We start from the raw sequence: 26983 nt of genomic DNA on the forward strand, positions 1-26983 counted from the left end.
AGCATTTTTTAATAAGAGTGTCCGGTCCGCCACCTGTGAGTGACCTGATTTAAAATCACTGGCAATGACTTTAAAAACAAACTATACTGACCCATTTAGTAGTCACATTGGTGTGCACTGGTCAGTTACTTAGTAAGCGTGCCTACCGGTGCCTATGCAGCGGAGAAAATAAGCGCAAGTTGAAGAGCCTCCTCGAACCAGCACAATCCGCAGAATCTCAGAATTTCCACCTGGTGGTGGGGGGGGGTGGGGGGTGGGTACGGGGGCCTGATTCGCGTGAATTGAATCTTGAAGCAATGTAAAAGATCACGCAAAACATGAGCGCCAGTGGTTTTGGGCATAAATCACCTACGTTTTACATTCCCCGATCTGTGGGTGCATTCGGATGATTCCGCTTGGATTACTCAGAAGGTGGAGCACCTTTGAACACATCAACAACAACAACGTATATTAATATAGCGCCTTTAACGTAGTGAAATGTACCAAGGCGCTTCACAGGAGTCTTATGAGATAAAAATTTGACACCGAGCCACATAGGTAGAAATTAGCGCAGGTGACCATGGTCAAAGGTTTTCAGGAGCATCTTGAAGGAGGAAAGAGAGGTAGAGAGGGGGTGGGGTTTAGGCAGGGAGTTCCAGAGCTTGGGGCCTTGGCAACAGAAGGCACCAATGGTTGAGTGATTATAATCAGGGATGCTCAAGAGGACAGAATTAGAGGAGCGCAGACATCTCGGGCGGTTGTGGGGCTGGAGGAGATTACAGAGATAGGGAGGGGTGAGGCTGTGGAAGGATTTGAAAATAAGGATGAGAATTTTGAAATTTGAAGTTTATTGCCAGTGTTTTTATTATACATATAATGAATGCAGAAGCTTAATCTACTCCCATTGAATGGAATGACTTATTCATGCTAATGCTGCATGTAATGCAATCAGTGTCAGTCTTAATAACAATAATCACATTCTTCCCCATATTTAAGTGTGCACAAATGTTGTTTCGTAACATGGTCCTTATTGTAGCTGTGAGGCTTCTGTCTATCCTCAGTGAAAAGTGTTTTTATATAACATTGATGTTCCAAACTGATATATTTTGTAGTCTTCTGACAATTGTGTGTTTGAAGTGTCTCAGTGTTTCAATACTACAGGCTAGAACTGATCCTTTAGATACATTATTAATGTCATTCTTTTGAATCACCACCACAAGAAGAGCAGTACAATGGCTACACAATATCAGACATAAGAACGGAAATGTTGGAAGCACTCAGGCAGCATCTGTGGAGAGGGAAACTGAGTCATCATTTCAGCTCGATGACTTTCCCTCAGAACTGATTTTGGTTTGGTTTCACTACATTAGACATGTTTGGGTTGATTTTAATGAACTAACAGTAATTTGGCTTCCATCACTGACTGGAGAAGTCGTATTGAAATTAGCTGGAACACTGAACTTGTGCTAAACTCAGCCCAACCCTTTCAAGATTTCTAACCAATGAATGGGCATTTATTTGTTTAATATCCATTTTTATTTTCTGTGGACAAGTAGCTTAAAAAGTCATAATGGCTTCCTACTTGGAACGTATTGGGGTTGATTTTAAGGAAGGGCAGACTTCAGGTGGGGTGGGAGGGAGCGGGCAATGCGATCGTGCCAACCCGCCTGACTTCCCAAATCATTTTAATGCCTCATTTACATAAGAACAGTGAGCTGCGAGCGCTGTTATGCGTTTACCGCCATCTCGTCAGTCGGGGGCGGGATAACATTTCTGGCTTACCACTGCATGATGGGAGCCGGCGGATTTCCGCCGGTTCCCATCATGCAGTGGTAAGCCAGAAATGTTATCCTCGGGGGGTGGCGGGGTGGGGGGTGTTTGCAGTCAGTCGCAAGGGTATGCGGGGATGGGGCAGCAGCGGGGGATGAAAAGAACACTGTGCGGCCATGAGATGCGTACAAAAGTTACCCTTTCTGGAGTGGCCTGCAACCTCTAAGGAATCCTGGTTAGGCCGTTCAGTGCCTGGTACCAATGAACAGAGAATGAGCAGCTCGTGCCATGGGAGTTTATCATATTCATCCAAAAAACTTATTTCTAAAAGGAGTGTTCAACAATGTATCCTTTGAAATTAATGTCCTAAAGAATTTTAAGGGTGTCTCACCACTTGTTTTGCCCCATGGCCCTTCCGGGGGCGCGAACCTTCCCAGCCCGGGTCAATTAATGCCCGGGGCAGAAGTCCCACCCCTCGACATGAAATTGCCCCTTTGTGACCCAGAAGTGAGGCAGAGCACTGTCTCATGGGGCACACCCGAGGCAGTAGTGTGGCGTTGAGGTCACTTCCGTGTAGTGTTGACGCACCACAACGGCCCCTCCCTTTCATTTAAAGGGGAAGGCCGCCGCGGACTCTGCAGCCCATTTGGTGGGCCCCACTGGCCCGGCAGTGGCATTTTCGACTGGGCCAGCAGCCCGGCACACAAATGGCAATGCCGGGGTATGATAGCGACACGGTCGAAACGAGGGCTGCCATTGTTGGGCCGACGAGAACGTGGGCCAACAATAAAACATGGTGGCCCGGAGTGCACACGCCCTCCACTTTCGTCCCGGGCAGATGTCAGCTCCGCTGCGAAGTGGGCGCGGACATTGGCCGCGCCAGCCTGGCGTCCCGCAGGACGCAAAGGGGTTGGTGCGCACCTCAATAACGTCATCGCTGTGTGCGCCAAATGTGGGGTGCGGCGCTAACTGCCAATCACACCCAAAATCTCAGGGGCAATTTCAGTCAAGGCACGGCACTGCCACCCACCCCGACCACCGTGCGAAAAGGGGCTTGCGCTCGGCGGAGCGAATGGGGTGCAAAAAAGGGGCAGTTTCGGCCTCTCAATTTCTCATAGCTTTCAGCTACACCAAGCTTAGCAGGGTTGGCACAGCGTATTGGGTATTGAGAATCTGTGCAAGGTAAGCATTTTTAATTCCTACTACTAGAAAATTGGGTTTACTTTCTATATTCCCAGATGTTGTGCTTCAAATCCTTACGAATACTTTCCTCAGCATTTTAATAATGAGCTCTACTGAACGCAAGTTACGGGTCATGGTTGAAATACGAAAAGAAGTTCTATTTTCCTGCGTTAAAACCCAAATACCAGGCCAGAACATTGTTCACTATCCAAAGGAAATGCTATTTGCTTGGGGTGCATCAGACAACTTTTGAGACAGTTTCTCAAGGACTTCCTTGTAGGAAGGACTTCCTCGATGTCAGGCCACTGTTGGGGTCTAAGTGCAAAATTATCAACAGCTGAACAATTTAACTCGATGCTGGTCTCAATAGTTACATGTGACATGAATCTTTGTGGATTACCTGCGGCAGTGCTATTGCCCCCTCTCAGACATTTCTATGACCTGAAAATATGTTCTGTTGATGTAGGATGGTTGTCAGGCTGTTTTTGCACTATTTCACTCACCTCCTTTCCCTCATCTAATTGCAACTTACTCATATCTTCTGGTGTATAAAACCTTGTTGGAGTTCTGCATTATTGGCCTTGGCTCTTTACCCTTGTTTCTCAATTGTAAAAATACATCTACGGTGTAGGGTTCTAATCTATGAGCCAAACTGGATATTGCTACTATTGAAGAATAGGGCTTGACAGGGTAGATGCTGAGAGGTTGCTTTCCCCTGGCTCGAGAGTCTTGAACGAGGGGTCATAGTCTCAGGATAAGGGGTCGGCCATTAAGACTGAGACAAGGAGAAATTTATTCATGCTATTGGTTGTGAATCTTTGGAATTCTCTACCCCAGAGGGCTGTGGATGCCCAGTCATTGAGTATATTCAAGACTGAGATCGATAGATTTTTGGTCACTAAGGGAATCAAGGAATATGGGGATATGGGTGGGAAAATTATGTTGAGGTCGAAGATCAGCCATGATCTTATTGAATGGCGGAGCAGGCTTGAGGGGCTGAATGGCTTACTCCTCTTCCTTTTTTCTTATGTTCTTATCTTCTTGAGAAAGAAAGAATGTACATTTATATAGCACCTTTTACACCATCAGGATGTCCCATTGCACTTCACTGCCAGTGTCTTACTTCTCGAGCCTTCTCAACAAGGTCCTACAAAAAGCAAGGAGATTAAGGAACAGCTTATTGAGGATAAGTTTTGGCCAGAACACAGGATAATTTCCCTGCTCTCCTACGAATAGTGCCATGGGATCCTTTACTTCCACTTGAGAGAGTTGACGGTGACTTGGTTTAACATCGCATTTGAAAGATGGCATCTCCAATAATGCAGCGCTCCCTCAGTGCTTCACTGAAGTGTCAGTCTAGATTTTGGGCTCTTGTGAGTATGCTCACAGGTTTGTAGAGCTGTTGCATTGTGAGTTGGCTTAGCTAGTCATGTGATGTTCACAAGACTCAATAAAACCCCAGTCAGTTGGGTCCAGGTCATCCACAATGAGGTATGCAGTTGTCAGCCTAGTGGATGAACTGGTAATGTGTAGTATGATTGCTAAACCTTTGTGGATACACCAACTAGTTCTTAATAGCAATGCGTTTCTATGAATTCTTAAGTAAAGAACCCATGAAGCAAATACATTACAGGTTCAAGTCCTGGTATGGATGATTAAAGCAGGTTGGTTTCTCATCAGTCAACAATGAGCCTCTGTCAGAATACAGAAATCCTGAAGTAGTTGTATTTTTCCCGAAGCTGTTTTCTAAGCTTCATAAATAGCAGGACAAACATTTTGTTTCAAAGACGTTGAATTCAAGATAGGATTTGATGAAATGCCACCACTGTTTCTGCAACCAATTTGAATGGCACTTGTTCAAACTGTTGTGCCCTATCAACGCGATTATTCCTTTTGAAAGATCACAAGGAGAACATTTAGCTCTTGTAGCTTATTCTTCCATTGAAAATCAGACTCTCATCGCCCCATGGGAGAATCTATCTTCATCTTGAATGATTGCAGGATTTTTGCCTCCACTATACTGTATGAAGAAGCAGGTAAAACATACAGAGCACTGAGTGTGGTGAAAGTCACATGCACAATGAGTCCAACTTCTGTTACAAAAATCTGCAACACACTAGTTTTCTTCGTGTGATATCTTCCTTACGACATCATAAACACACACTTTACAAAATAGCTTCAACTCTGGAACTTGTCAGGTGTTCTGACCTTTTTATTATATACAGCATTGGATACATTACCAGTCGTCCACTAGGTGGAGGAGTCATCATCATCATAGGCAGTCCCTCAGAATCGAGGAAGACTTGCTTCCACTCTAAACATGAGTTCTTAGGTGGCTGAACAGTCCAATACAAGAACCATAGTCCCTGTCACAGGTGGGACAGATAGTCATTTAGGGAAGGGGTGGGTGGGACTGGTTTGCTGCACGCTTTTTCCGCTGCCTGCGCTTGATTTCTGCATGCTCTCATCGATGAAACTCGAGGTGCTCAGCGCCCACCCGGATGCACTTACTCCACTTAGGGCGGTCTTTGGCCAGGGTCTCCCAGGTGTCAGTGGGGATGTTGCATTTTATCAGGGAGACTTTGAGGGTGTCCTTGTAACATTTCCTCTGCCCACCTTTGCTTCATTTGCCGGGAAGGAGTTCCGAATAGAGCGCTTGCTTTGAGAGCCTCGTGTCTTGCATGTGGACAATGTGGCCTGCCCAGCAGAGCTGAGCAAGTGTGGTCAGTGCTTCAATGCTGGGGATGTTGGCCTGGTCGAGGGTGCTAATGTTGGATTAGGAGATAACAAGTGCCCCCTTCTTAAATGGCACAACCCATAACCTGAAAATTATCACATTTTTACATGAAACTTAACAAATTAAATTCAAATTTGTGGGTTGGGGGGGGGGAGGGCGTTGATGAAGCTCTCCAGCCCCTCGGGTGCCCACCGGTCACGGACGGCCTCAAGCCCCTCGGGTGCCCACCGGTCACGGACGGCCTCAAGCGTGCTCGTGGACACTGCATGTTCCATCTCCGGGGACACATCACCTGATCCTTTACTCAACGTAACAACACAGACTCTCCCTGACCAAGGCAGACGCTCCACATTTCCAGTCCTCTGCTGCCTGACTGATGTTCCCAGCCTTTCTGCCACTTTTGCTGACTGATGTCAGGTGTTTGCGTTGATTCTTAAAAAGCCTCCCTTCAACGCCATGCAGAGATCAAAGGCATTTGTCAAAGCCAAGGTGCTAGATGTCTCCTGAATTACCAGACTTTGGGCCATAGTTTGGGATCTGTGCAAAACAGCAGCCGGTGCCACATTTAAGGTGCCTCTCACCTACCTATGAGCTGCCAACTCAGCATAGGGCTGCCTGGAGAAATGACACTCTTTCAGGCAAACTTCCACCCAAAAAAACATAGAGGTTGAACCTCCTTTATCCGGCACCCTCGGGACCTGGCCTGTGCCCAATAAGGGGTTTTGCCGGATGAGGGGAGGTCAGCGGCCCGAGGAGGAGGGGTGGGGGAGGAGGTCGGCGCCCCAGGCAGGCCCGAAGTTTCGGCGGGCCCTCGGCAGGCCGAGTGTCGGTGCGGCCCTAGCAGGTGTCGTAGCGGCTCCAGCGGGTCGAGTGTCGGAGCAGTCCCCAAAGTCGGGGTGGAGGCCGGCCGCGTTCTGTGTATGTGCCCCCGTTCACCGGAATCATGCCGGGCGATGGGGTGGTGCCGGATAAGGGAGTCCCGGATACGGGAGGTCCAACCTGTATTAAAAATTACTCATTTACAAGTCCTTTTCGAAGGAAAATAAATGGATGATGAATTCCAAACCATGATGCCATCCCCATGGTTGAACAGAGCCTCCTGCTGTTCGCTGTTTGGACAAAACACCACTTTGGCAAGGGCAAAAGACTGCAAAATCAGATTCCAGCACGAGAAATTTCCTTCCAGAAAAGAGAGGGAAAGGAAAAAAAATGAGAAGAACTTGCATTTTTATATGCAAATTTCATGATCTTGGGACATCCCAAAACCTTTGGAGTGTAGTCACTGTGGTAATGTAGGAAATGCAGAAGCCAATTTGTGCACAGCAAGCTCCCACAAACAGCAATGTGACAATCACCAGATAATCTCTTTTCGTAATGATGGTTGAGGGATAAATACTGGCCAGGGCACTCCCCTGCTCTTCTTCGAAATAATGCCATGGGATCTCTTAAATCCGCCTGAGAGGGCAGACAGGTCCTCGGTTTAGCGTCTCATCTGAAAGACGGCACCTCCGACAGTGCAGTGCTCCCTCAGCACTGCACTGGAGTGTCAGTCTCGATTTTTGTGCTCAAGTCTCTGGAGTGGGAGTGGAACCCACAACCTTCTGACTCAGAGGCGAAAGTGCCACCCACTGAGCCACAGTTGACACATGAAGAAAACTAGAGGAGGAGTCATCAAATTTTAAGTGCTCCCTATAAGAACTCCTTAATCCTCCCTGCCCCTCCTCCCCCAGGCACCTCATATAGGGTTGCCAACTCTGATTGGGTGTATTCCTAGAGGTTTCATTACCGTCATTGGTCCATCCTCTGAGCCTACCCACACCAATTGGAAAGCAAACACATTCTTTGTTACCCAATTGGATCAGTCTTGATTATTAGACAAATAGCCTCTTTTTCGCCCATCTCCAATACTTTATAACTAATTTTTTTTTCTAATGCCCCGATGTCTTTTTCATTTTTTTCAGCAGAGTCCTGAAGGTTAATCTTCAATTCCTAAAGACTCCAGGGCAAGCCTGGAGGGTTGGGAACCCTAACCTCATACTGGAGAGTGTGACAACTGCTGGTGCTTAAAAGGCCTAAATGATGCACTGCCTCAGCACACTGTTCAGTTTCCAACATGTTGTAGTGCAGTGACTGTAATGTATGCAACTGTGAGTATGCTCACAAGTTTGTAGAGCTGTTGGGGCTGGTTGGAGGGCCTCCTCGTAGGACTGCTACTGGGCCAGGTCCAGACAGCGGGTGGTCGAGGGAGTTGTTCAGACCGACTGCCTGCCTCTTTTCCGTGGTTACATCCGAGCCAAGGTGTCCCTGGAGATGGAGCACGTGGTGTACACCGGTACGCTCGCGGCCTTCCGCGAGAGGTGGGCACTGGCGGGACTGGAGTGCATCATCACCCCCGGCAACCAAATTTTAATTTGACTGTTTAAGGTTCACAAAGTTTTCTTTGTTAATTTGTCGGTTCTCGTGCCCCTTTAATAAGGGGGCACTCGGCTTTATCGTTTAATTAAAATAGTTGTAGAGCTATTGCGGGATTTGGCCTGGAGGGTGTTGCATGGGCCAGTCCCGTGCAATAAGTTTTTAAGTCGGTTCACGGACTCCCAGGCCGCCTGCATTTCCTGGGGTCTGGAGGAGTCTGTGTTCCATGTTTTTATACAGTGTGTGAGGTTGCAGCCCCTCTTCCACTATTTGAAGGAGCTGCTCCTCGATTTCTAGCTGCACTTCAGTCCCACGCTCCTGATCTTTGGGCACCTTGTGCGGAGGGAAGCGGGCAGGTTGGAAGGCCTCCTCGTAGGACTGCTCCTGGGCATGGCCAAGGTGGCCATTAACCGGGCCAGGCAGTGGGCGATCGAAGAGGTCATTCCGCCCGACTGCCTGCCTCTCTTCCGCGGCTACGTTCACACCAGGGTGTCCCTGGAGATGGAGCACGCGGTGTCCACCGGTACGCTCGCAGCCTTCCGCGAGAATTGGGCGCCGGAGGGACTAGAGTGCATCATCACCACCGGCAACCAAATTTTGATTTAATTATTACATTTTCTAGTTGTTGTGCCCCTTTAACAAGGGGGGCACTTGGTTAATTGTATAATTTAAAATAGTTGTGGAGCTGTTGCACTGTGAGTGGCTTAGCCAGTCATGTGATGTTTACAAGATTCAATAAAACCAAACCCCAGTCAGTTGGGCCTAGGTCATCCTCAATGAGGTATGCAGTTGTGAGCCTGGTAATGAACTGGTAATGTGTAGTGTGATTGTTAAACCTTTGTTAATTTGTCACAAGATTCTACAAATCCCCTGGGAGGACAGGCGCACCAACATTAGCGTCTTCAACCAGGCCAACATCCTCAGCATCGAAGCACTGACCACACTTGGTCAGCTCCGCTGGGCAGGCCACATTGTCTGCATGCCAGACACGAGACTCCCAAAGCAAGCGCTCTACTCGGAACACCTTCACGGCAAACGAGCCAAAGGTGGGCAGAGGAAACGTTACAAGGACACCCTCAAAGCCTCCCTGGCAAAGTGCAACATCCCCACTGACACCTGTGAGTCCCTGGCCAAAGACCATCCCAAGTGGCTCTCGTATTGGACTGTTCAGCCACCTAAGGACTCATTCTAAGAGTGGAAGCAAGTCTTCCTCGATTGCGAGGGACTGCCTATGATGATGATGATGAATCCAACTCGTTCTTAATAGCAATGCATTGCTATGAATTCTTAAGCAAAGAACCCACGAAGCAAATACATTACAGTGACCTCGATAATCACTGGTCACAGACAACAGAGGTGGCACTTAAATAGAAGCAGCATGAAGTAAGCAGCACAGCTAATCAACACTTGAGCCGTGTCTTGCCCACCGGTTGCATAACCACATCAACAGCCCTGAGACGCACGGTGTGATCCCTGCAATGTTCTCATAGATCGCAGCTCAATAGCTGAGCTACTCAGAAATCATGATGTTGGCACACTCTGGTCAATTTAGAAGGGAGGATTAAATGGGAGGCTGCAGTGAAGTCAACTTAATTGTCAAAAGGAGTGCTGTTATCATACTGCAGTCTTGTAATAGATACCTTTCAGTTTCTGTTAACTCGCTGCACCTAATGTGTCGTGCTCGGCTAACCATGTCTTCTCACGTATCTGTGGGAGACTAATTTGGCTCCTACATGTTTGTACATTGGAGAAATCACTGAAAAGCTTTCCCCTCCACGCTTTCCAAAAGCAGAATCTTTTTTTTGCAGAAATGTTGCTGAAAATGTTCAGCAACAATATAGGCTGCTATGGCACTGCACTAAACGCATGGGACAGCCCGGTTGGTTTCGGTACTTCATTCCAAAATGGCCGTCCTCTTGATGCCGAGGAGAGAACAGAATGAATAACATTTCTTTTTTGAGAGAACGACTGCAATTTTTTACTTTTAAGTCATTAAATTATTCGGGCAGACATCAAATAACAGTGAGCTTGATTGTGATATTTAGGCATTTGGGACGTTTTACTGCATTAAAGGTGCTATATAAATGCAGGTTGCTGCTGTTGTATTGGTAACATCTAGCGGAACCAGGAGATACTCAGTCTGAGTCTTCCTCCTTTTAAAAAACAAGATGGAAAATATACATTTACTTTCTTGACAACTTGGATGGTCCGATCCCTTCACCCTTCCATTGTCTCCACTTATCGCCCGGGGGCCAAAATTCAGGTCCCCAAAAAGGCCACTTAGCGCCAGAAAGCAGTTGCCGCCAGTGAAATTCAGCTCGGGGATTTTTCTGGTGGTCCTCACTTCCGGCCCGCTGCTGCCGACCATCCTCAGTGCGTCATCACAGGGCGCACCACCGATCTCCCGCATCTCCATCGCACCTCCCTCAAATTTAGTGCGAAAAATCCGAATTCCGCCGCGTGGTGGCCCTGACAGCATTTTCTGTCGGTGCACCTTGTATTCTGTGCGTGAGCCACGGCAGCGCGGCAGCCCTTCAAGGGGAGGGCGCACTGCTGCGGCCGCCATGTTCTTTTTGCTGACCGACTTTCAGATCGGCCAGCCAAAGATGCTGCCCCGGTCTCGGCTGGGCCGCCAACAGGCAGTCTGGCACACCCTCTTGGGCCGCTGGCCCGGCCAAACCCCTCCCTGGTGGTCCAGTGGACCGACGTTTCACAATGCCGAAGGCTCTCCACTTTAAGTGAAGGGGGGGAGCGTGGTGACATCATCTCCGCTCCACCGCTGACTGACAGCAGCGGAGTCTCCGTCCTGCCTCCACTTCCACCCACTCTGCAGTACTTACGGCCGCACTTCCGTCCCACTTATGACCGACTTCTGGTGCGCCAGAAAAAAAACGGCAAAAAGACCTCAATTTCGCAAAAGACCTTGACCTCATCCCAAGCAGCGGAAAAAGACATTAGGAGCAGAAGGAGTGACCCATTTTGGGCGTTGGTGGTTTTCGTCTCCCCCCCCCGCCACACCCCCCCCCGCCACCTCCCCATCTCCAACATTCCCTGGGGCGGAGATTGCCCTCCGCCCGAAACGGGGCGCACCTACCCATTTTAAAATGCTCCGTCTGCTCCAATACGTGGGGCAGACAATCTGGGGAAATTCAGCTCTTTGGGGTTTTTTTGAGCGGCTGTCGTCAGAGGACTGGAAGTGCCATTGCGTCACGTCAGCTGCCGCTCCCACTCATCAGTGCCGCGCTGATGATGTCACAACGTCCCTCCCCTTCAGTTAAAGGGGAGGGCCGCTGTGAGTTCTGCAGCCACTTTAGTGGCAAACACCGGGCCACCAGGGAGGGTTTCGCATGGGCCAGTGGCCCGGTACCCTGATGGCGGCCCGGCCGAACCCACGGCCGCCATTGTCGGCCCGACAAAAGGTTAGTATGCAGGTACAGCAAGTGATCAGGAAGGCCAATGGAATCTTGGCCTTTATTGTAAAGGGGATGGAGTATAAAAGCAGGAAGGTCTTTACAGTTTACAGGATATTGGTGAGGCCACACCTGGACTACTGCGTACAGTTTTGGTCTCCGTATTTAAGAAAGGATATACTTGCTTTGGAGGCTGTTCAGAGAAGGTTCACTAGGTTGATTCCGGAGATGAGGGGGTTGACTTATGAGGAAAGGTTGAGAAGGTTGGATCTCAACTCATTGGAATTCAGAACAATGAGAGGTGATCTTATTGAAATGTATAAGATTATGAGGAGGCTTGACAAGGTGGATGCAGAGAGGATGCTTCCACTGATAGGGGAGACGAGAACTAGAGGGCATGATCTTAGAATAAGGGTCCACCCATTTAAAACTGAGATGAGGAGGAATTTCTTCTCTCTGAGGGTTGCAAATCTGTGGAATTCGCTGCCTCAGAGAGCTGAGAAAGCTTGGACATTGAATATATTGAAGACAGAGATAGACAGTTTCTTAACCGATAAGGGAATAAGGGGTCATGGGGAGCGGGCAGGGAAGTGGACCTGAGTCCATGATCGGATCAGCCATGATCGTATTAAATGGTGGAGCAGGCTCGAGGGGCCGAATGGCCTACTCCTGCTCCTATTTCTTATGTTCTTATGACCTGGCAGTCGGCCGACAATTAAAATAAAATGGCCGCGGCGGCACTGCACCCTCCCCTTTAAGGGTGGACGCTCCGCCCCGTCACACGAAGGCTCCCGCCGAGAAAAGCTGTCGGGGGCACCGACCGGCATCTGATCCACTCCCGCGGGACAATTTCCTGCGCGGGGCTGAAAGGGGATTGCCGCCGGTCAGTATGAGGTCGACGAGCAACAATATGGGCGAAGCGGAGACGTTCTCCGTTCGGAAAATCCACGAGGGCAATTTATAAAATGGTGGCCCCTCCGCGTCGACCGAGCAGCGAGTGCTTAATGACCCATGGGCACGGCTCTTACAGAAAGGGGCAATTTTGCCCCCCCCCCCCCCGCCATCTCCTCAAAGCTCTGGATTGCTTTGTTGCATACCCAACTATCCATGCGCACATCTTCCACCGCTTGTTGGTGGAGCGTGCAACCATTTTCTTCGGCGGTCGGGGAAGAGAAGGAAATTGTGCCAGCTATCAGGATTGAAATTTAAACTGCGGAATATATAATAGTTCTGAAGATAAAGTCCCAGATCCCCGATCAGTCCTGTTTACTAGGTGTCACGGTGTAATGCGCTCCTGCGCGCTTTTCTGAAAAATTGATGTCAAACGTACTGATTTCTCAAACGAACCTGTTAGGTGTGTTTGGTGATGTGGGGACTTCATTGCATAAACTGACTGCAAATGCTGAAAATTGGCTTGCTTAGTCATATGAGAATTATAATTGCTCCCTTTATGTTTTGGGATGGGGAGGTACTGAATATTGTGGGGCTGCCCCCCCATACAGGCTACCAATGTTCTCCGTTTGATTCACGGACTGTGCCAATTAGCCCATCCCATCCAGAATGGCGCTGGGTGAACTGAAATGAGCCTCGCTGCCTCGCTGGCTAGGGAAAGGAAACATTGGCCGGATGTTAACGTCCTGATTGCTACCCCAGTGCACCCTGCTAAAGTAAAACCTCACGTGTGGAAGCTGGGATGAGCACAAGATCAGGGGCTTGGCTGTGATGCTCTTTGTGGTTGAATAGCTCGCCAATGCTCATTATTTAGGTTCACCCATAAAGAATGTCCACTTCATTGAGACACGGGAAGGCAATCAAGGTTGTTGGAACCCTCCCCGAGCATGAGTTAGAATCATAGAATCATAGAATGGTTACAGCACAGAGGAGGCCATTCAGCCCGTCGAGCCTGTGCCAAGTTAATGAACTTACAACACTAGGAATAACAGAACAAGAATAACAACCATAACAATTTGTATTTATATAGCACCTTTAAAGCAATAAAATGTGCCAAGGCATTTCACAGGAGCGTTCTAAAACAAAATTTGACACCGAGCCACCTAAGGAGATATTAGGGCAGATGGTCAAAAGCTTGATCAATAAGATAGATTTTAAGGAGTGTCTTAAAGGAGGAAAGAGAGGCAGAGAGGTTTAGGGAAGGTGTTCCAGAGCTTAGGGCCTAGGCAACTGAAGGCACGGCCACCAATGGTGGAGCGCCTAAATCAGGGATGCTCAAAAGGCCAAATTAGAGGAACACAGATACCTCGGGGGGGCTGGAGGACATTACAGAGATAGGGAGGGGCGAAGGCCATGGAGGGATTTGAAAACAAGGATGAGATTTTTAAAATCGAGGTGTTGCTTAGCCGGGAGCTAATGTAGGTCAGCGAGCACAGGGGTGATGGGTGAGCGGGACTTGGTGCGAGTTAGGACACCTTTCAATTGTATAGCGACTTGAAAACAGCAAGCAAAGAAATAAAGTTATTGCAAAATAGAATAATTAGTCCATGAAGATTTAAAAAGGAACATGTTTATATCGGATCTTCTGATTAAAAATCTGATTTGGATAATATGGTTCCTCTTGTTCGGTGCTCAATGTTTTGCACCCAGATCCACCAGTGTTCCAGTCCTCCTGTTCTGTGTCTTAATAGACTTATTTTAGGTCCCGTTTGCTGTGCATCATTTTCGGGCCTATGCCAATGCTCCTTAGTTACCTGTTGGTAATGGGCAAAGTGTGAGCATTCACGCTCTGATTTTCTGTGTGGACGAGGACCTAACATAAGAACATAAGAAATAGGAACAGGAGTAGGCCATACGGCCCCTCGAGCCTGCTCCGCCATTCAATAAGATCATGGCTGATCCGATCATGGACTCAAGTCCACTTCCCTGCCCGCTCCCCATAACCCCTTATCCCCTTATCGTTTAAGAAACTGTCTATCTCTGTCTTAAATTTATTCAATGTCTCAGTTTCCACAGCTCTCTGAGGCAGAGAATTCCTCAGATTTACACCCTCTCTCGCTCTTGAACATTCCGATAGAAATCATTAACATGCAACAGGAAAACTTCAGTGTTCAGCCACCCTGCGAAGCCTGTTAATGTACTAACATCCTGAAACTCTGAGCATCAACCAAGAATACTTAATTAATGAAACACATTATTCATTGATGGTCTGCTTTCATTTTCTCACAGGTTTGAAGATAGACCTAAAAAGCCCCAGGTAATGGGGCAGTGGAATTGTAATATATTGGGCATGGTGCATATCAGTATTTGTACTGATTCCTTCACTGTTTGTTTTACAGTTGTACAGCTCCGATGACTTTGGAAGGAGGTGGCAGCTGGTCCATGAGAAAATCACCCCAAATCGGTTCTACTGGTAAGAGCTCATTGAACTCAAGTGTGTAGGTTGGCTATCTCCCAGCAATAGAAGATTGATTAAAGGCTGGAATCTTTGTCAATTAGTGGCGATGGACACTGTGTATGGTGTGACGCATGGTTGAATCTTGATACAGAGAAGTTACAACACAGAAAGAATACATTCGACCATCCAGTCTTCCCTGGTGTTTTTCTCCACAAACCATTTAATCTTCTCTCACTCTCCTGTTCACTCCTCAGGCTCTTTAATAGTTCTCTTTTTCAAGCAACTATCAAATGTTTTGGGTGGCAGTAGAAAATAGCATGTCAAATGGCGAGAGAGAGAGAGAAAACCTGTGTTTTCCACCACAGCACAAGTAACCTGTTATCCATAACCCACTGCAGTCGATTGTATATTTACTTTATGCATTATATCAGTGGGTTTTGTTTTAAATATAATGTTCATTTTTTTTTGCATGGTTTATATGGTGTCCTATGTTGGGGTCGGTGATTCTATTAGAGGTCTAATCAAGGTCGATGTTATTGGGCATTGTGGATATTACTTGATAGTCATTGTTTGGGGAGAATAACTTTACCAAAACGGGATTCATGCACCTATTTTTTATACCATTTCAGTGGTTGATACAAGAGCTCCCGGACAATACCTCCAGCACAGGCACAGTGGGCTGAACGGCCTCCTGTTACACTGTAGAATTCTATAATTCTATCTCTTTGAATGACATTTTTTAAGTCCTGCCCTCACTCCAGTGTCACTATTACTGGCAGGGCAAATGTTCTACCCGCCCTTCTACTTCGACCATCTCTGTTGGGAGCTCAGTCTGTGGTTATGAAGCTTTCTGTTCACCTCGGGGTTAAACCTGGACTCAGCTGGGAGGAAGGACACCAGACAGAGTAACACTAGAGGAGAGAATGAGGCAGGCAGAGAAAAATACAGAGGGGACATGCAAGTGGGAGGGTACCTGGCAAGGAAGAAGAAGGGGCAGATAGAAATGAGTGAAAACTATCGCTGTACACCCCACCTATGTAGTATATACGCTCCTCCTGTATGGTTTATGCACCTCACTCATACGGTTTATATGCCTCTTAGATCTGGTATATAAACATCCATTCCACATAGTATAATACACTCTATCTATGTGGTCTAAACATTCCATCTGTTTGCTATATATTCCCCAATATGGACCCCAACCATGTTGTCATGATGTGCTACTTGTTTGGTATGTGTTTTCCTACTTTTGTGGTATGCGCACACGGTGGGGTGAGAGATCGTGGCGGAGGTGCGCGAATGTTTGTGGCGGAGGATCGGCGAGCGATCGTGGAGGAGGAGCGGTGAGATAGCGACGTGGAGGAGCGGTGAGAGATCGTGGAGGAGGTGCGGCGAATGTTTGTGGCGGAGGATCGGCGAGAGATTGTGGCGGAGGATCAGCAAGCATTCGTGGTGGAGGAGCGGTGAGAGATCGTGGTGGAGGAGCGGTGAGAGATCGTGGTGGAGGAGCGGTGAGAGATCGTGGTGGAGGAGCGGTAAGAGATCGTGGTGGAGGAACGGTGAAAGATCGTGGTGGAGGAGCGGTGAGAGATCGTGGTGGAGGAGCGGTGAGAGATCGTGGTGGAGGAGCGGTGAGAGATCGTGGTGGAGGAGCGGTGAGAGATCGTGGTGGAGGAGCGGTGAGAGATCGTGGTGGAGGAGCGGTGAGAGATCGTGGCAGAGGATCAGCAAGCATTCGTGGAGGAGGAGCGGTGAGAGATCGACGTGGAGGAGCGGTGAGAGATCGTGGAGGAGGTGCGGCGAATGTTTGTGGCAGAGGATCGGCGAGAGATTGTGGCGGAGGATCAGCAAGCATTCGTGGAGGAGGAGCGGTGAGAGATCGACGTGGAGGAGCAGTGAGAGATCGTGGCAGAGGTGCGGTGAATGTTTGTGGCGGAGGAGCGGTGAGAGATTGTGACGGAGGTGCGGCAAATGAGGGTACAGGGCCCAGAAGAGGCGAGGGCCCAGGGACAGCACGGGCCAGCCCACACTGCGATATGTGTGCGCATTAGGTCCGTGCAGTGTAGCAGGTCTCTAGTCGTCCCGGTTAACCCTTGCCACTGGATCAAGACTAACTCTGTCAAGCCCGTATGGTGGCTGATGTGCAACGGGTCACCACATGTAAAAAAAAATCCACGCACAGGCACCTTCCACCCCTTCAATTGGAGTTCAGGACTGGACCATCGAGTCCTTCATTGAAACATCTGTGAACTCACGTGGAAGCAAGTCATCCTCGTTCGAGGGACCGCCTATGACGATGATGATGTACACCTATCTGTGTGGTATGTACATCCCACCTGGTTGGTAAGTATTCCCAGCTATATGATAGATACACTGTACCGTTGGAACAGTTCTGGTGTTCACCGTGATTGAATAATCCACACTTGCTGTCTGCTAACACAGGACGAATGGCCAAGCCAGGTATCTTCGGTAGCCAGGTTCTGCGGAACAGTCTGCTAATATGAATAGACAATATCAGGAGAGGAGGAAGGATTTTTTTTCCTTTCAGTAATAAAGTCTGCTCCTCACCTTCACTCAGTATAACAGAGAGACAGTTATTCATTACGCTGATTGCCACTGCCATATGTAACATGCAATTAAACAATCACAATGCTGCCCACGTTACGATCAGGGCTTTTTCGCTGCAGAACTCCCTCACACTGGCTGCATTGGAATATCCCAAGGGTGCTGTAATAGAGCTCCACCTAGTGGACTGCTGATGTAATGCAACTACTGATGTATGAACAATAAAAGGTCATGTGGCAAGTTCACATGATGACAGTTTCTGTTAAGGAGCCAGCTTGTAGAGTGTGCTTGTGTTAGTGGTCTCTATAAAGATACCACGATTGCAAATTCCATCGTGATACAAGAACAAAATCAATGGGCCAGGCCCTGTGCTAGCTGCAGTCACTTGGACCAGACCCAACACCACACGTGGGGATGGGTGAGCCACTGACGCCCATATTTCTTCAGGGTTTTGATCACCAGCTTTCCAAGTTTTGGTTTGCTTGTCCTGGTCTTGCTACAGTGCATCGCAGTGCAGAAGATTTGAAACAAAATCACGATCACAGACCTGTCCTTTTTTAAATCGGACATTCCGTGCTAGTTGCAAGTACACTGAAATCACGAATGGCATGGGATTCAACTCCTCTATAGGAACAGAAGTAGGCCATCTGGCCCCTCGAGCCTGTTCCGCCATTTATTAAGATCATGGCTGATCTGATCATGGACAGCTTCACTTCCCTGCCCGCTCCCCATAACCCTTTACTCCATTATCGCTCAAAAATCTGTCTATCTCCACCTTAAATATATTCAGAGACCCAGCCTCCACAGCTCTCTGGTTGGGGCCTAAATTCAACACCGTTGCGCCCGTTCTACAGCATAAAACCGGCGACAAATGTATCAGCGGACAGGGCCCGCGTCTGATTTGCACGTGCACCTATACTTTATCCATTCCCATCTTTCACCCTGAATCCCCATAGCTCTGAGTTCAACTTGTGTCTCTTGTGTGGAACTTTGAAAGTCTATGTCATTACACTGGAGGACTTACCTCAGTCATCTTGGGTAAAGTCACTTCCTCAAAGAAGTCGGGGAGGTGGATAAGACAGGAGCTTCTCTGTCTGCCTTTGTTACCTCTACACTTGACTACTCCAACGCCCTCCTGGCTGGCCTCCCACATTCTAATCTAGAGGTATCCAAAACTCGGCTGCCTGTGTCCTAACTCGCAACAAGTCTCGCTCACCTATCACCCCCTGTGCTCGCTGGCCTACATTGGCTTACGGTTAAGCAATGCCTCGATTTCAAAATTCTCATCCTTATTTTCAAATTTCTCCATGGCCTCGCCCCTCCCTATCTCTGTAATCTCCTCCAGCCCCACAAGCCTCCGAGATGTCTGCGCTCCTCTAATTCTGTCCTCTTGAGCATCCCTGATTATAATCACTCAACCATTGGTGCCTTCTGTTGCCAAGGCCCCAAGCTCTGGAACTCCCTGCCTAAACCTCTTTACCTCTCTTTCCTCCTTCAAGACGCTCCTTAAAACATACCTCTTTGACCAAGCTTTTGGTCACCTGTGCTAATTTCTACTTATGCAGCTCGGTGTCAAATTTTGTGTTTCATAATACTCCTGTGAAGCGCCTTGGGATGTTTCACCAAGTTAAAGAAGCTATATAAATGCAAGTTGTTGTTGTTGAAGCTCTGCTGCTTGCCGTTTACTTGGTATGGTACAGATAATCCTCCAGTGTAATCCTGATCATTAATTTCATTCTTTTACACAGAGCTGAAGTAAGATGAACAGGTCTTTAGTTGCCCGTGTCTGTCGTGTCACCCTGTTTGAACATGGGCACCACATTAGCCTGTTTCCAATCTACTGGAACCTCCCCAGGTTCCGCTGACTCGTTCATAATGATTGCTGGTGCCTCCGATATCTCCTTGCTCATCTGTTTCAACATTCCAGGATAAACACTATCTAGCCCAGGGGATTTATTTGTTTTTTATGCGTTTACAGCTCGTCTAGAACGTCCATCTCATTTATATCACAGTCCTGAATTTCCTTTTGCGGGGAGGACATGTCAGTGCTTTCCCTTGTGAATACTGTGAAGCAGTAATCATTCAGAATATCTGCTGTTTTGTGCTGATCAGCAGTTTCAAAGCCCATTAGGGATCGGAGCAGCAAACGGAGCAATATGTACCTCGCTCCAGACTTCCCTTCCTCAGGATGCTTCTCCCTCAATCATTGACTCCAGTCATCAGCATAGAATCATTGGAATTACTGCACTGAAGGAGGCATTTTGACCTGTTGCATTTTGAGCTGGTGCTAGCTCTTCAGCTGAACCATTCTGCTCTAATTCTATTTCCTGCTCTATCCCTGCATGCTCGCGAACGATAAAAATGACAACAAGTTACAACATAATTCTGGTGCTCTGCGTGCAAAAAAGCAATGCAATATGCCATTGGGAAAATAGTGTCACTGGCATTTCCTATTCACGAGAAGTATTTTTTTGACTCTACATTTAAAGCTATATAGGGCTGGACTTTTGGCTTTGATGTTGTTGGGGTGATAATGGCAGAGGGGAGGTAAAGTTAGCGCCTGGGAATAGTTTGCGCTTCAGAAGGTAAGTTTGGGCAGCTGGGCCCTGAGTCAAGGGGCGCAGCGCTAGGGGAAGTATTGAGTCCTTAACTCTTAAACATGATCACACGAGGCACGTACTGCAGACACAGTCACTCCGTGACCTTCACCTTTATTACCTGGACCAAGGAATGCTGGCCCTGCGAGGGACCTCCCCTTATATACCTGAATCTCCAGGTAAGGAGTGTCTCCCACAAGTACACCCCCTGTGGTCAAGGTGTGCATTTCTAGTAAGTATGTACAGTATGTAGTGGTTACATGAGGGTTACAATTGTATAAGGGATACAGTAGTATGCTGGTTACATACATGACAGGAAGCGTATACATCTCTCTTAGGGCATTAGCATGGAAAACTCCTCAGCTAAAGAGCAGGCTGGGAGCGCTCCAGGCGCAGTCTGGCGGAGGTGGGGGGGTGGGGGGGAACCTAAACAAAATAGCACAGAAACATTCCCAAAACATTGCCCACGCCACCACAACACAAATCGCAATAAAAATTGAAAGAAAAAACACTCACACTTACCTTAGGAGTCAATTACTCACCTGTTCGCCGACAGGATGGTCGGATCGCCCTGATTTCCCAGGCGGTCAGTGCGAGGTGCGCTTCGGGGCGGACGGGTCGGGCAGGAATCAAAACTCGCGGTGGTGCTGCCACCAGGGGGAGTTGCACACCGGCTCTGTGCCACCGCAAAACCGGACCCGAGGATCGCTGCAGGGCGCTGGAGGCTGACTGCCTGCCCGGAACACCTCACCGCTGACATTGCCACCGCTCCAGGTGAAAAACGGAGCGCAGGGGACCTGAAAATCCAACCCAACATTTGAGTCAATTGTATTTATTTTGTTCTATTAGTTTCTTTCTCATGGATACATTCTGAGACAGATGAGCAACATGCAGACCTCAGGGACTGACAGCACATCTATTACCCTGACTGCCATTGAATTGTTGATTTAGACACAGATGTACCGGCTAAATTTATATGGAAGATAGGAACAGGAGCAGGCCATTCAGCCCCTTGAGCCTGTTCCACCATTCAATGAGGTCATGGTGGATCTGTGATCTAACTCCATATACCTGCCTTTGGCCCATATCCCTTAATACCTTTGGTTAACAGAAAGCTATCAATCTCCGATTTAAAATTAACAATTTGTCATGTATATAATGACTTGAAAGACTTGTTACTATAAACTCACTCAGGTGCAAATCTGGTTCAACTTTATTCGCGCCCAAAGTGCACACATGACATAGTACTCGGTCTTATATACCAGGACCCGCGCACCTGCGCGTACAGCCCGATGACCTCTGACAGTGGCGCCCCCTAGTGTCAAGTGACCCTAAGCATCAATACATAACAACATCCCCCTTCAAAATCTTAGTATCAATCTCTTTACAAATTAAGACGGTCTGGGGCTTTTCGCTCCCGGGTTGATCGTCTCAGTTCAACTCCAGTTCTGGGCGAGCGTTCTGAGTCAGTTATGACTGGAGGCTGAGTAACCGATCTGATGGGAGTGGTAATGACCCTATCAGAGACTGAAAGTCCAGATTCAGTAATGACAGCAGAGTCTTCGGATGAATGAACATTGGTTGGTTGGTCACTGACTGCATCTTCCTCAACCAGTTCTGGTTCATCCGTGTGCCGCAGTTTTATCTGATCAACATGTTCCCTGCATGTTTGCCCATTCTTGAGCACGACAATAAACACTCTGTTACCCTCCTTGGTCATAACAGTACTGGCGATCCACTTTGGACCTTGACCATAATTCAGCACATAAACTGGATCATTGACAGAGATGTCACATGACACAGCAGCACGATCATGACACCATTGCTGATTTTGACATCTGTTTTAAACGTGACCATTCAAATCAGGATGTACAAGAGAAAGCTTGGTCTTGAGACTTCTCTTCATCAGTAGTGCAGCAGGGGAGATCCCGATAAAGATGTGGAGTCTTGTCTTGTAACTAAGCAATATACATGACAAATGAGTCTATAGTGAACCCTGAGTCACACGTTTCATGCTTTGCTTGATCGTTTGAACCACACGCTCCGCTTGACCATTAGATGCAGGTTTGAATGGAGCAGACCTTATATGTTTGATACCATTGAGTTTCACGAACTCCTGAAACTCAAGACTTGTGAAGCAAGATCTGTTATCGCTCACAACAATGTCAGGCAAACCATGATAGTAAACATGACACGAAGGCTCTCAATAGTAGCTGTCCACGTACTGGATGACATAATAACACATTCTATCCACTTTGAGTATGCATCCACCACAACAAAAAACATCTTTCCCAGACCATGGTTTGGATGGCCATGACCAAAGACTCAGCAGAGATTCCGCTGGTACTTTACTTAGCTGCATGCAAGTATTGCACCGATGCACGCATGATTCCAGATCAGAGTCAATTCCAGCCCACCAAACATGAGCCCTGGCAATGGCTTTCATCATGATGATACCAGGATGAGTGCTATGTAGTTTATGTACAAATTTTACTCTGCCTTTCTTAGGCATAACAACACGATTGCCCCACAGTAGACAATCTGATTGAATGGATAGTTCATCTTTGCGACGGTTGTCAGGTTTGGTCTCATCACACATTTCCAGTGGTATTGCAGACCAATCACCATTGAGGACACAACATTTCAGAACTGATAAAATAGGATCATGGCTGGTCCAGATCCTAGCTTGTTGAGCAGTAACAGAAGTTCCTTCACTCTCAAAAGCATCCATTACTAACAGTAGACCTGCAGGTTGAGACGTCTCCATTTCAGTTGTGGGTAAGGGCAGACGACTTAGTGCATCGGCACAATTCTCAGTACCCAGTCTATGACAAATAACATAATCATAGGCAGACAATGTCAACACTCACCTCTGGATACGGGACGATGCATTGGTATTGATACCTTTGTTTTCCGAAAACAATGAAATGAGTGGCTTGTGATCCATTTCGAGTTCAAAATGAAGACCAAACAGGTACTGATGCATCTTTTTGATCCCATTCACACAGGCTAAAGCTTCATTTCCTACCATGCTGTAAGCTCTTTCCACTTTTGACAAACTTTTCGAAACATACGCAACAGGTTGTAGCTTACCCGACTCATTTGCTTGTTGGAGTACACAGCCAACCCCATATAATGATGCATCACAGGCCAATACAAGATGCTTACACAGATCCTAGTGAACAAGTAGCTTGTTCGAACAGAGCAGATTTTTGACTTTCTCAAAAGCTCTATCTTGAGATACACCCCAGACCCAGTTGTCACCCTTTCTGAGCAGCATGTGCAGTGGCTCTAATAAAGTGCTCAATCTGGGTAAGAAAATATCGAATTAGTTGAGTAGCCCAAGGAATGAACGCAGCTCTGTCACAATCTGAGGTATGGGTGCATTTTTGATGGCCTTGGTTTTCGAATTAGTAGGCCTAATGCCATCAGCAGCAATCTTCCTCCCCAGGAATTCAACTTCAGGTGTCATGAAGACACACTTCGAACGTTTCAGCCTGAGTCTCATTTTGTCCAGACGATGCAGGACTTCTTCGAGATTGTTCAGATGTTCAGCAGTGTCGTGACCTGTGACCAGAATGTCATCTTGAAACACGACGGTTCTAGAAACGGACTTCAGTAGATGCTCCATGTTCCTCTGAAATATGGCTGCAGCCGAACGGATTCCAAAAGGACACCTGTTGTAGACAAACAGTCCTTTATGGGTGTTGATGCAGGTGAGTTTCTTCGAAGTGTCGACAAGCTCCTGTGTCATATAGGCCAACGTCAGATCCAGTTGAGTGAACAACTTTCCACCAGCTAGCATGGCGAACAGATCATCAGCCTTCGGTAGTGGATACTGATCCTGTTTCGAAAATCAGTTAATCGTAACCTTGTAGTCTCCACAGATCCTGACAGTGCCATCACTCTTTAACACAGAAACAATAGGACTGGTCCATTCGTTAAATTCGACCGGTGATATGTCCCCTTCACGTTGGAGTCTGTCAAGCTCAATTTCGACCTTCTCCCTCATCATGTACGGAACAGACAGAGCTTTATGACAGACAGGTCTTGCATCAGAATCCAGGTGAATCTGCACCTTGGCTCCGGTAAAATTGCCAATGCTCGGTTCAAACAAAAAAGGAAACTTCCTCAGCACTTGAGCACACGAAATGTCATCCACCAAGGGCAACACTTTGATATCATTCCAGTTTCACTTGATTCTCTCAAGCTAATTTCTGCCGAACAGCGTTGGACCAATGCCTGGGATGATCCATAATGATAAATCGTGAACCACACCATCATACGACACTTTGACTACTGCACTGCCAATCACCGGTATGAATTCCTTAGTGTAAGTACGCAACTTGGCATTGACTGGACTCAGCTTAGGCTTCACAGCCTCAGTGTCCCACAGCTTGTCGAATGTTCTTTGGCTCATTATCGACTGACTCGCACCCGTGTCCAACTCCATTGATACAGGCACGCCATTCAGCTTCACATTAACCATTATCAGTTGGCTCTTTGTCAGGAACAAATACAGGCCTTACACTTCCTCCTCGGGTATCTTGGGCTGCATATCCGGGCCAGCACTGGACTGGTCATCATCATCAATGTGATGAGCAGCAGCACACTTGTTCAGTTGTGGGCACATTTGCTGAAGATGCCCCACTTTCGAACTGCCTTTACAGATTTACTGTTTAAACCGACAGTGATGGGGCCGATGATAGCCCTCACAATGCCAACAGGGTGAAATCAGATTCGTACCAGTTGGCGGACTTTGAGCAGTTACAGGTTTCACATAAGCAGTCGAGTAGACCCTGCCATAAGCAGCTCTGCCAGACGATGACACAACCTTGTTTACAGTACTTGCTGTGGGGCTCTGACTCTTCGATGATATCTGCCTAAAATTATCATCAGTCGCTATGCATGCCTGGGCAGTCGCGATGGCCTTGCTCAAATCCAGTGTTTCTGCAGCCAATAATTTCCGCCGGATCACATCATGTTTGATGCCTATCACAAAGAAATCTCGCAGCATGTCTTCCAAAGCATTTCCAAAATTACACGGCTCAGCCAGACATCTTAGGTCGGCGATGAATCCCGCCACATCCTGGCCCTCAGCACGAACATGCCTGTAGAAGCGATAGTGTGAAATGATGATCTCCTCTTTTGGCACCAGAGCGCACAAATCCCCATACTCTTTGTCCGTTGGACGTGCAGACACTTTATGAGGCCATAAATTTTTGGACCACAAACGGTGAGGAAAACCGTCCTGTGCCTAACTGCATCACCAGTTTCCTCCATTTTGTTGGCCACGAAATACTGATCCAGGTGGTCGATAAAATCTGCCCAATCCTCGCCATCTACGAATCCCTCCAGAATTCCAATGATGTCCATTGTGCATACAAAGGTTCTTAAGTTACCTCGTCGCCAAATCTAATGTATATAATGACTCAAAAGACTTGTTACTGTAAACTCACTCAAGTGCAAACCTGGTTCAACTTTATTTGTACCCAAAGTGCGCACATGGCATGGTACTCGCTCTTACATACCAGGGGCAGCGCTCCCGCGCGTACAGCCCGATGACCTCCGACAGTGGCGCCCCCTGGTGTCAAGTGATCCCAAGCATCAATACATAACACAATTGATCTAGCATCAATTGCTGTTTGTGGAAGAGAGTTCCAAACTTCTACCATCCTTTGTGTGTAGAACTGTGGAGCATCCGCGATGCTGAGGATGTCGTGAATAGCACGTTTAGTGAGTTGGTCACACCGCAGGTAAAGGTTACAAAGGCAGATAGGGAATGGGTGACCATCAGGCAGAACAGGAGTAGGAAGGTAGTGCAGGAGTCCCCTGCGGACATCTCCCTCCAAAACAGATATACCACTTTGGATACTGTTGGGGGAGATGGCTCATCAGGGGAAGGTAGCAGCAGCCAAGTTCATGACACCATGGGTGGCTCTGCTGCACAGGAGGGCAGGAAAAAGAGTGGGAGAGCTATAGTGGTAGGGGATTCTATTATAAGGGGAAAAGATAGGCGTTTCTGCGGCCACAATCGAGACTCCAGGATGGTATGTTGCCTCCCTGGTGCAAGGGCCAAAGATATCTCGGATATATCAGGGCATTCTGGAGGAGGAGGGTGAACAACCAGTTGTTGTGGTGCATATATGTACCAACGATATAGGTAAAGAACGGGATGAGGTCCTACAAGCTGAATTTAGGGAGCTAGCAGTTAAATTAAAAAGGAGGACCTCAAAGGTAGTAATCTCAGGATTGCTACCAGTGGTCATGTGCTAGTCAGAGTAGAAATACCGGGATAGTTAAGATAAATACGTGACTTAAGGAATGGTGCAACAGGGAGGGCTGGTCATCCTAAACTGAGTGTTGTGTAATGAGAGAGGATTAATTAGCAATCTTGTTGTGCGAGGCCCCTTGGGGAAGAGTGACCATAATATGATAGAATTCTTCATTAAGATGGAGAGTGACACAGTTAATTCTGAGACTAGGCTCCTGAACTTAAAGAAAGGTAACTTTGATGTTATGAGACGTGAATTGGCTAGGATAGACTGGCGAATAATACTTAAAGGGTTGATGGTGGATAGGCAATGGCAGATATTTAAAGATCACATGGATGAACTTCAACAATTGTACATCCCTGTCTGGCGTAAAAATAAAACAGGGAAATTGGCTCAACCGTGGCTAACAAGGGAAATTAGGGATAGTGCAAAATCCAAGGAAGAGGCATATAAATTGGACATAAAAAGCAGCAAACCTGAGGACTCGGAGAAATTTAGAATTCAGCAGAGGAGGACAAAGGGTTTAATTAGAAAGGGGAAAATAGAGTATGAGAGTAAGCTTGCTGGGAACATAAAAACTGACTGCAAAAGCTTCTATAGCTATGTGAAGAGAAAAAGATTAGTGAAGACAAATATAGGTCCTTTGCAGTCAGAATCAGTTGAATTTATAATGGGGAACAAAGAAACGGCAGACCAATTAAGCAAAT

The 26983-nt window shown here is 47.4% G+C and overlaps 1 protein-coding gene across 1 annotated transcript in view; it reads left to right on the forward strand.

Moving 5' to 3' along the window:
* The window catches only part of LOC139255589 (VPS10 domain-containing receptor SorCS3-like), a 450963-nt gene that overhangs the window by 105241 nt on the left and 318739 nt on the right, over positions 1-26983 (forward strand). The window contains exon 4 of the mRNA XM_070873959.1: positions 14781-14854. Within this exon, the coding sequence (XP_070730060.1) occupies positions 14781-14854 (74 nt within the window). The remainder of the gene's footprint in view (positions 1-14780; positions 14855-26983) is intronic.

This window comes from Pristiophorus japonicus, chromosome 3 (genome assembly GCF_044704955.1).
Source record: "Pristiophorus japonicus isolate sPriJap1 chromosome 3, sPriJap1.hap1, whole genome shotgun sequence".
Lineage (NCBI taxonomy): Eukaryota > Metazoa > Chordata > Chondrichthyes > Pristiophoridae > Pristiophorus > Pristiophorus japonicus.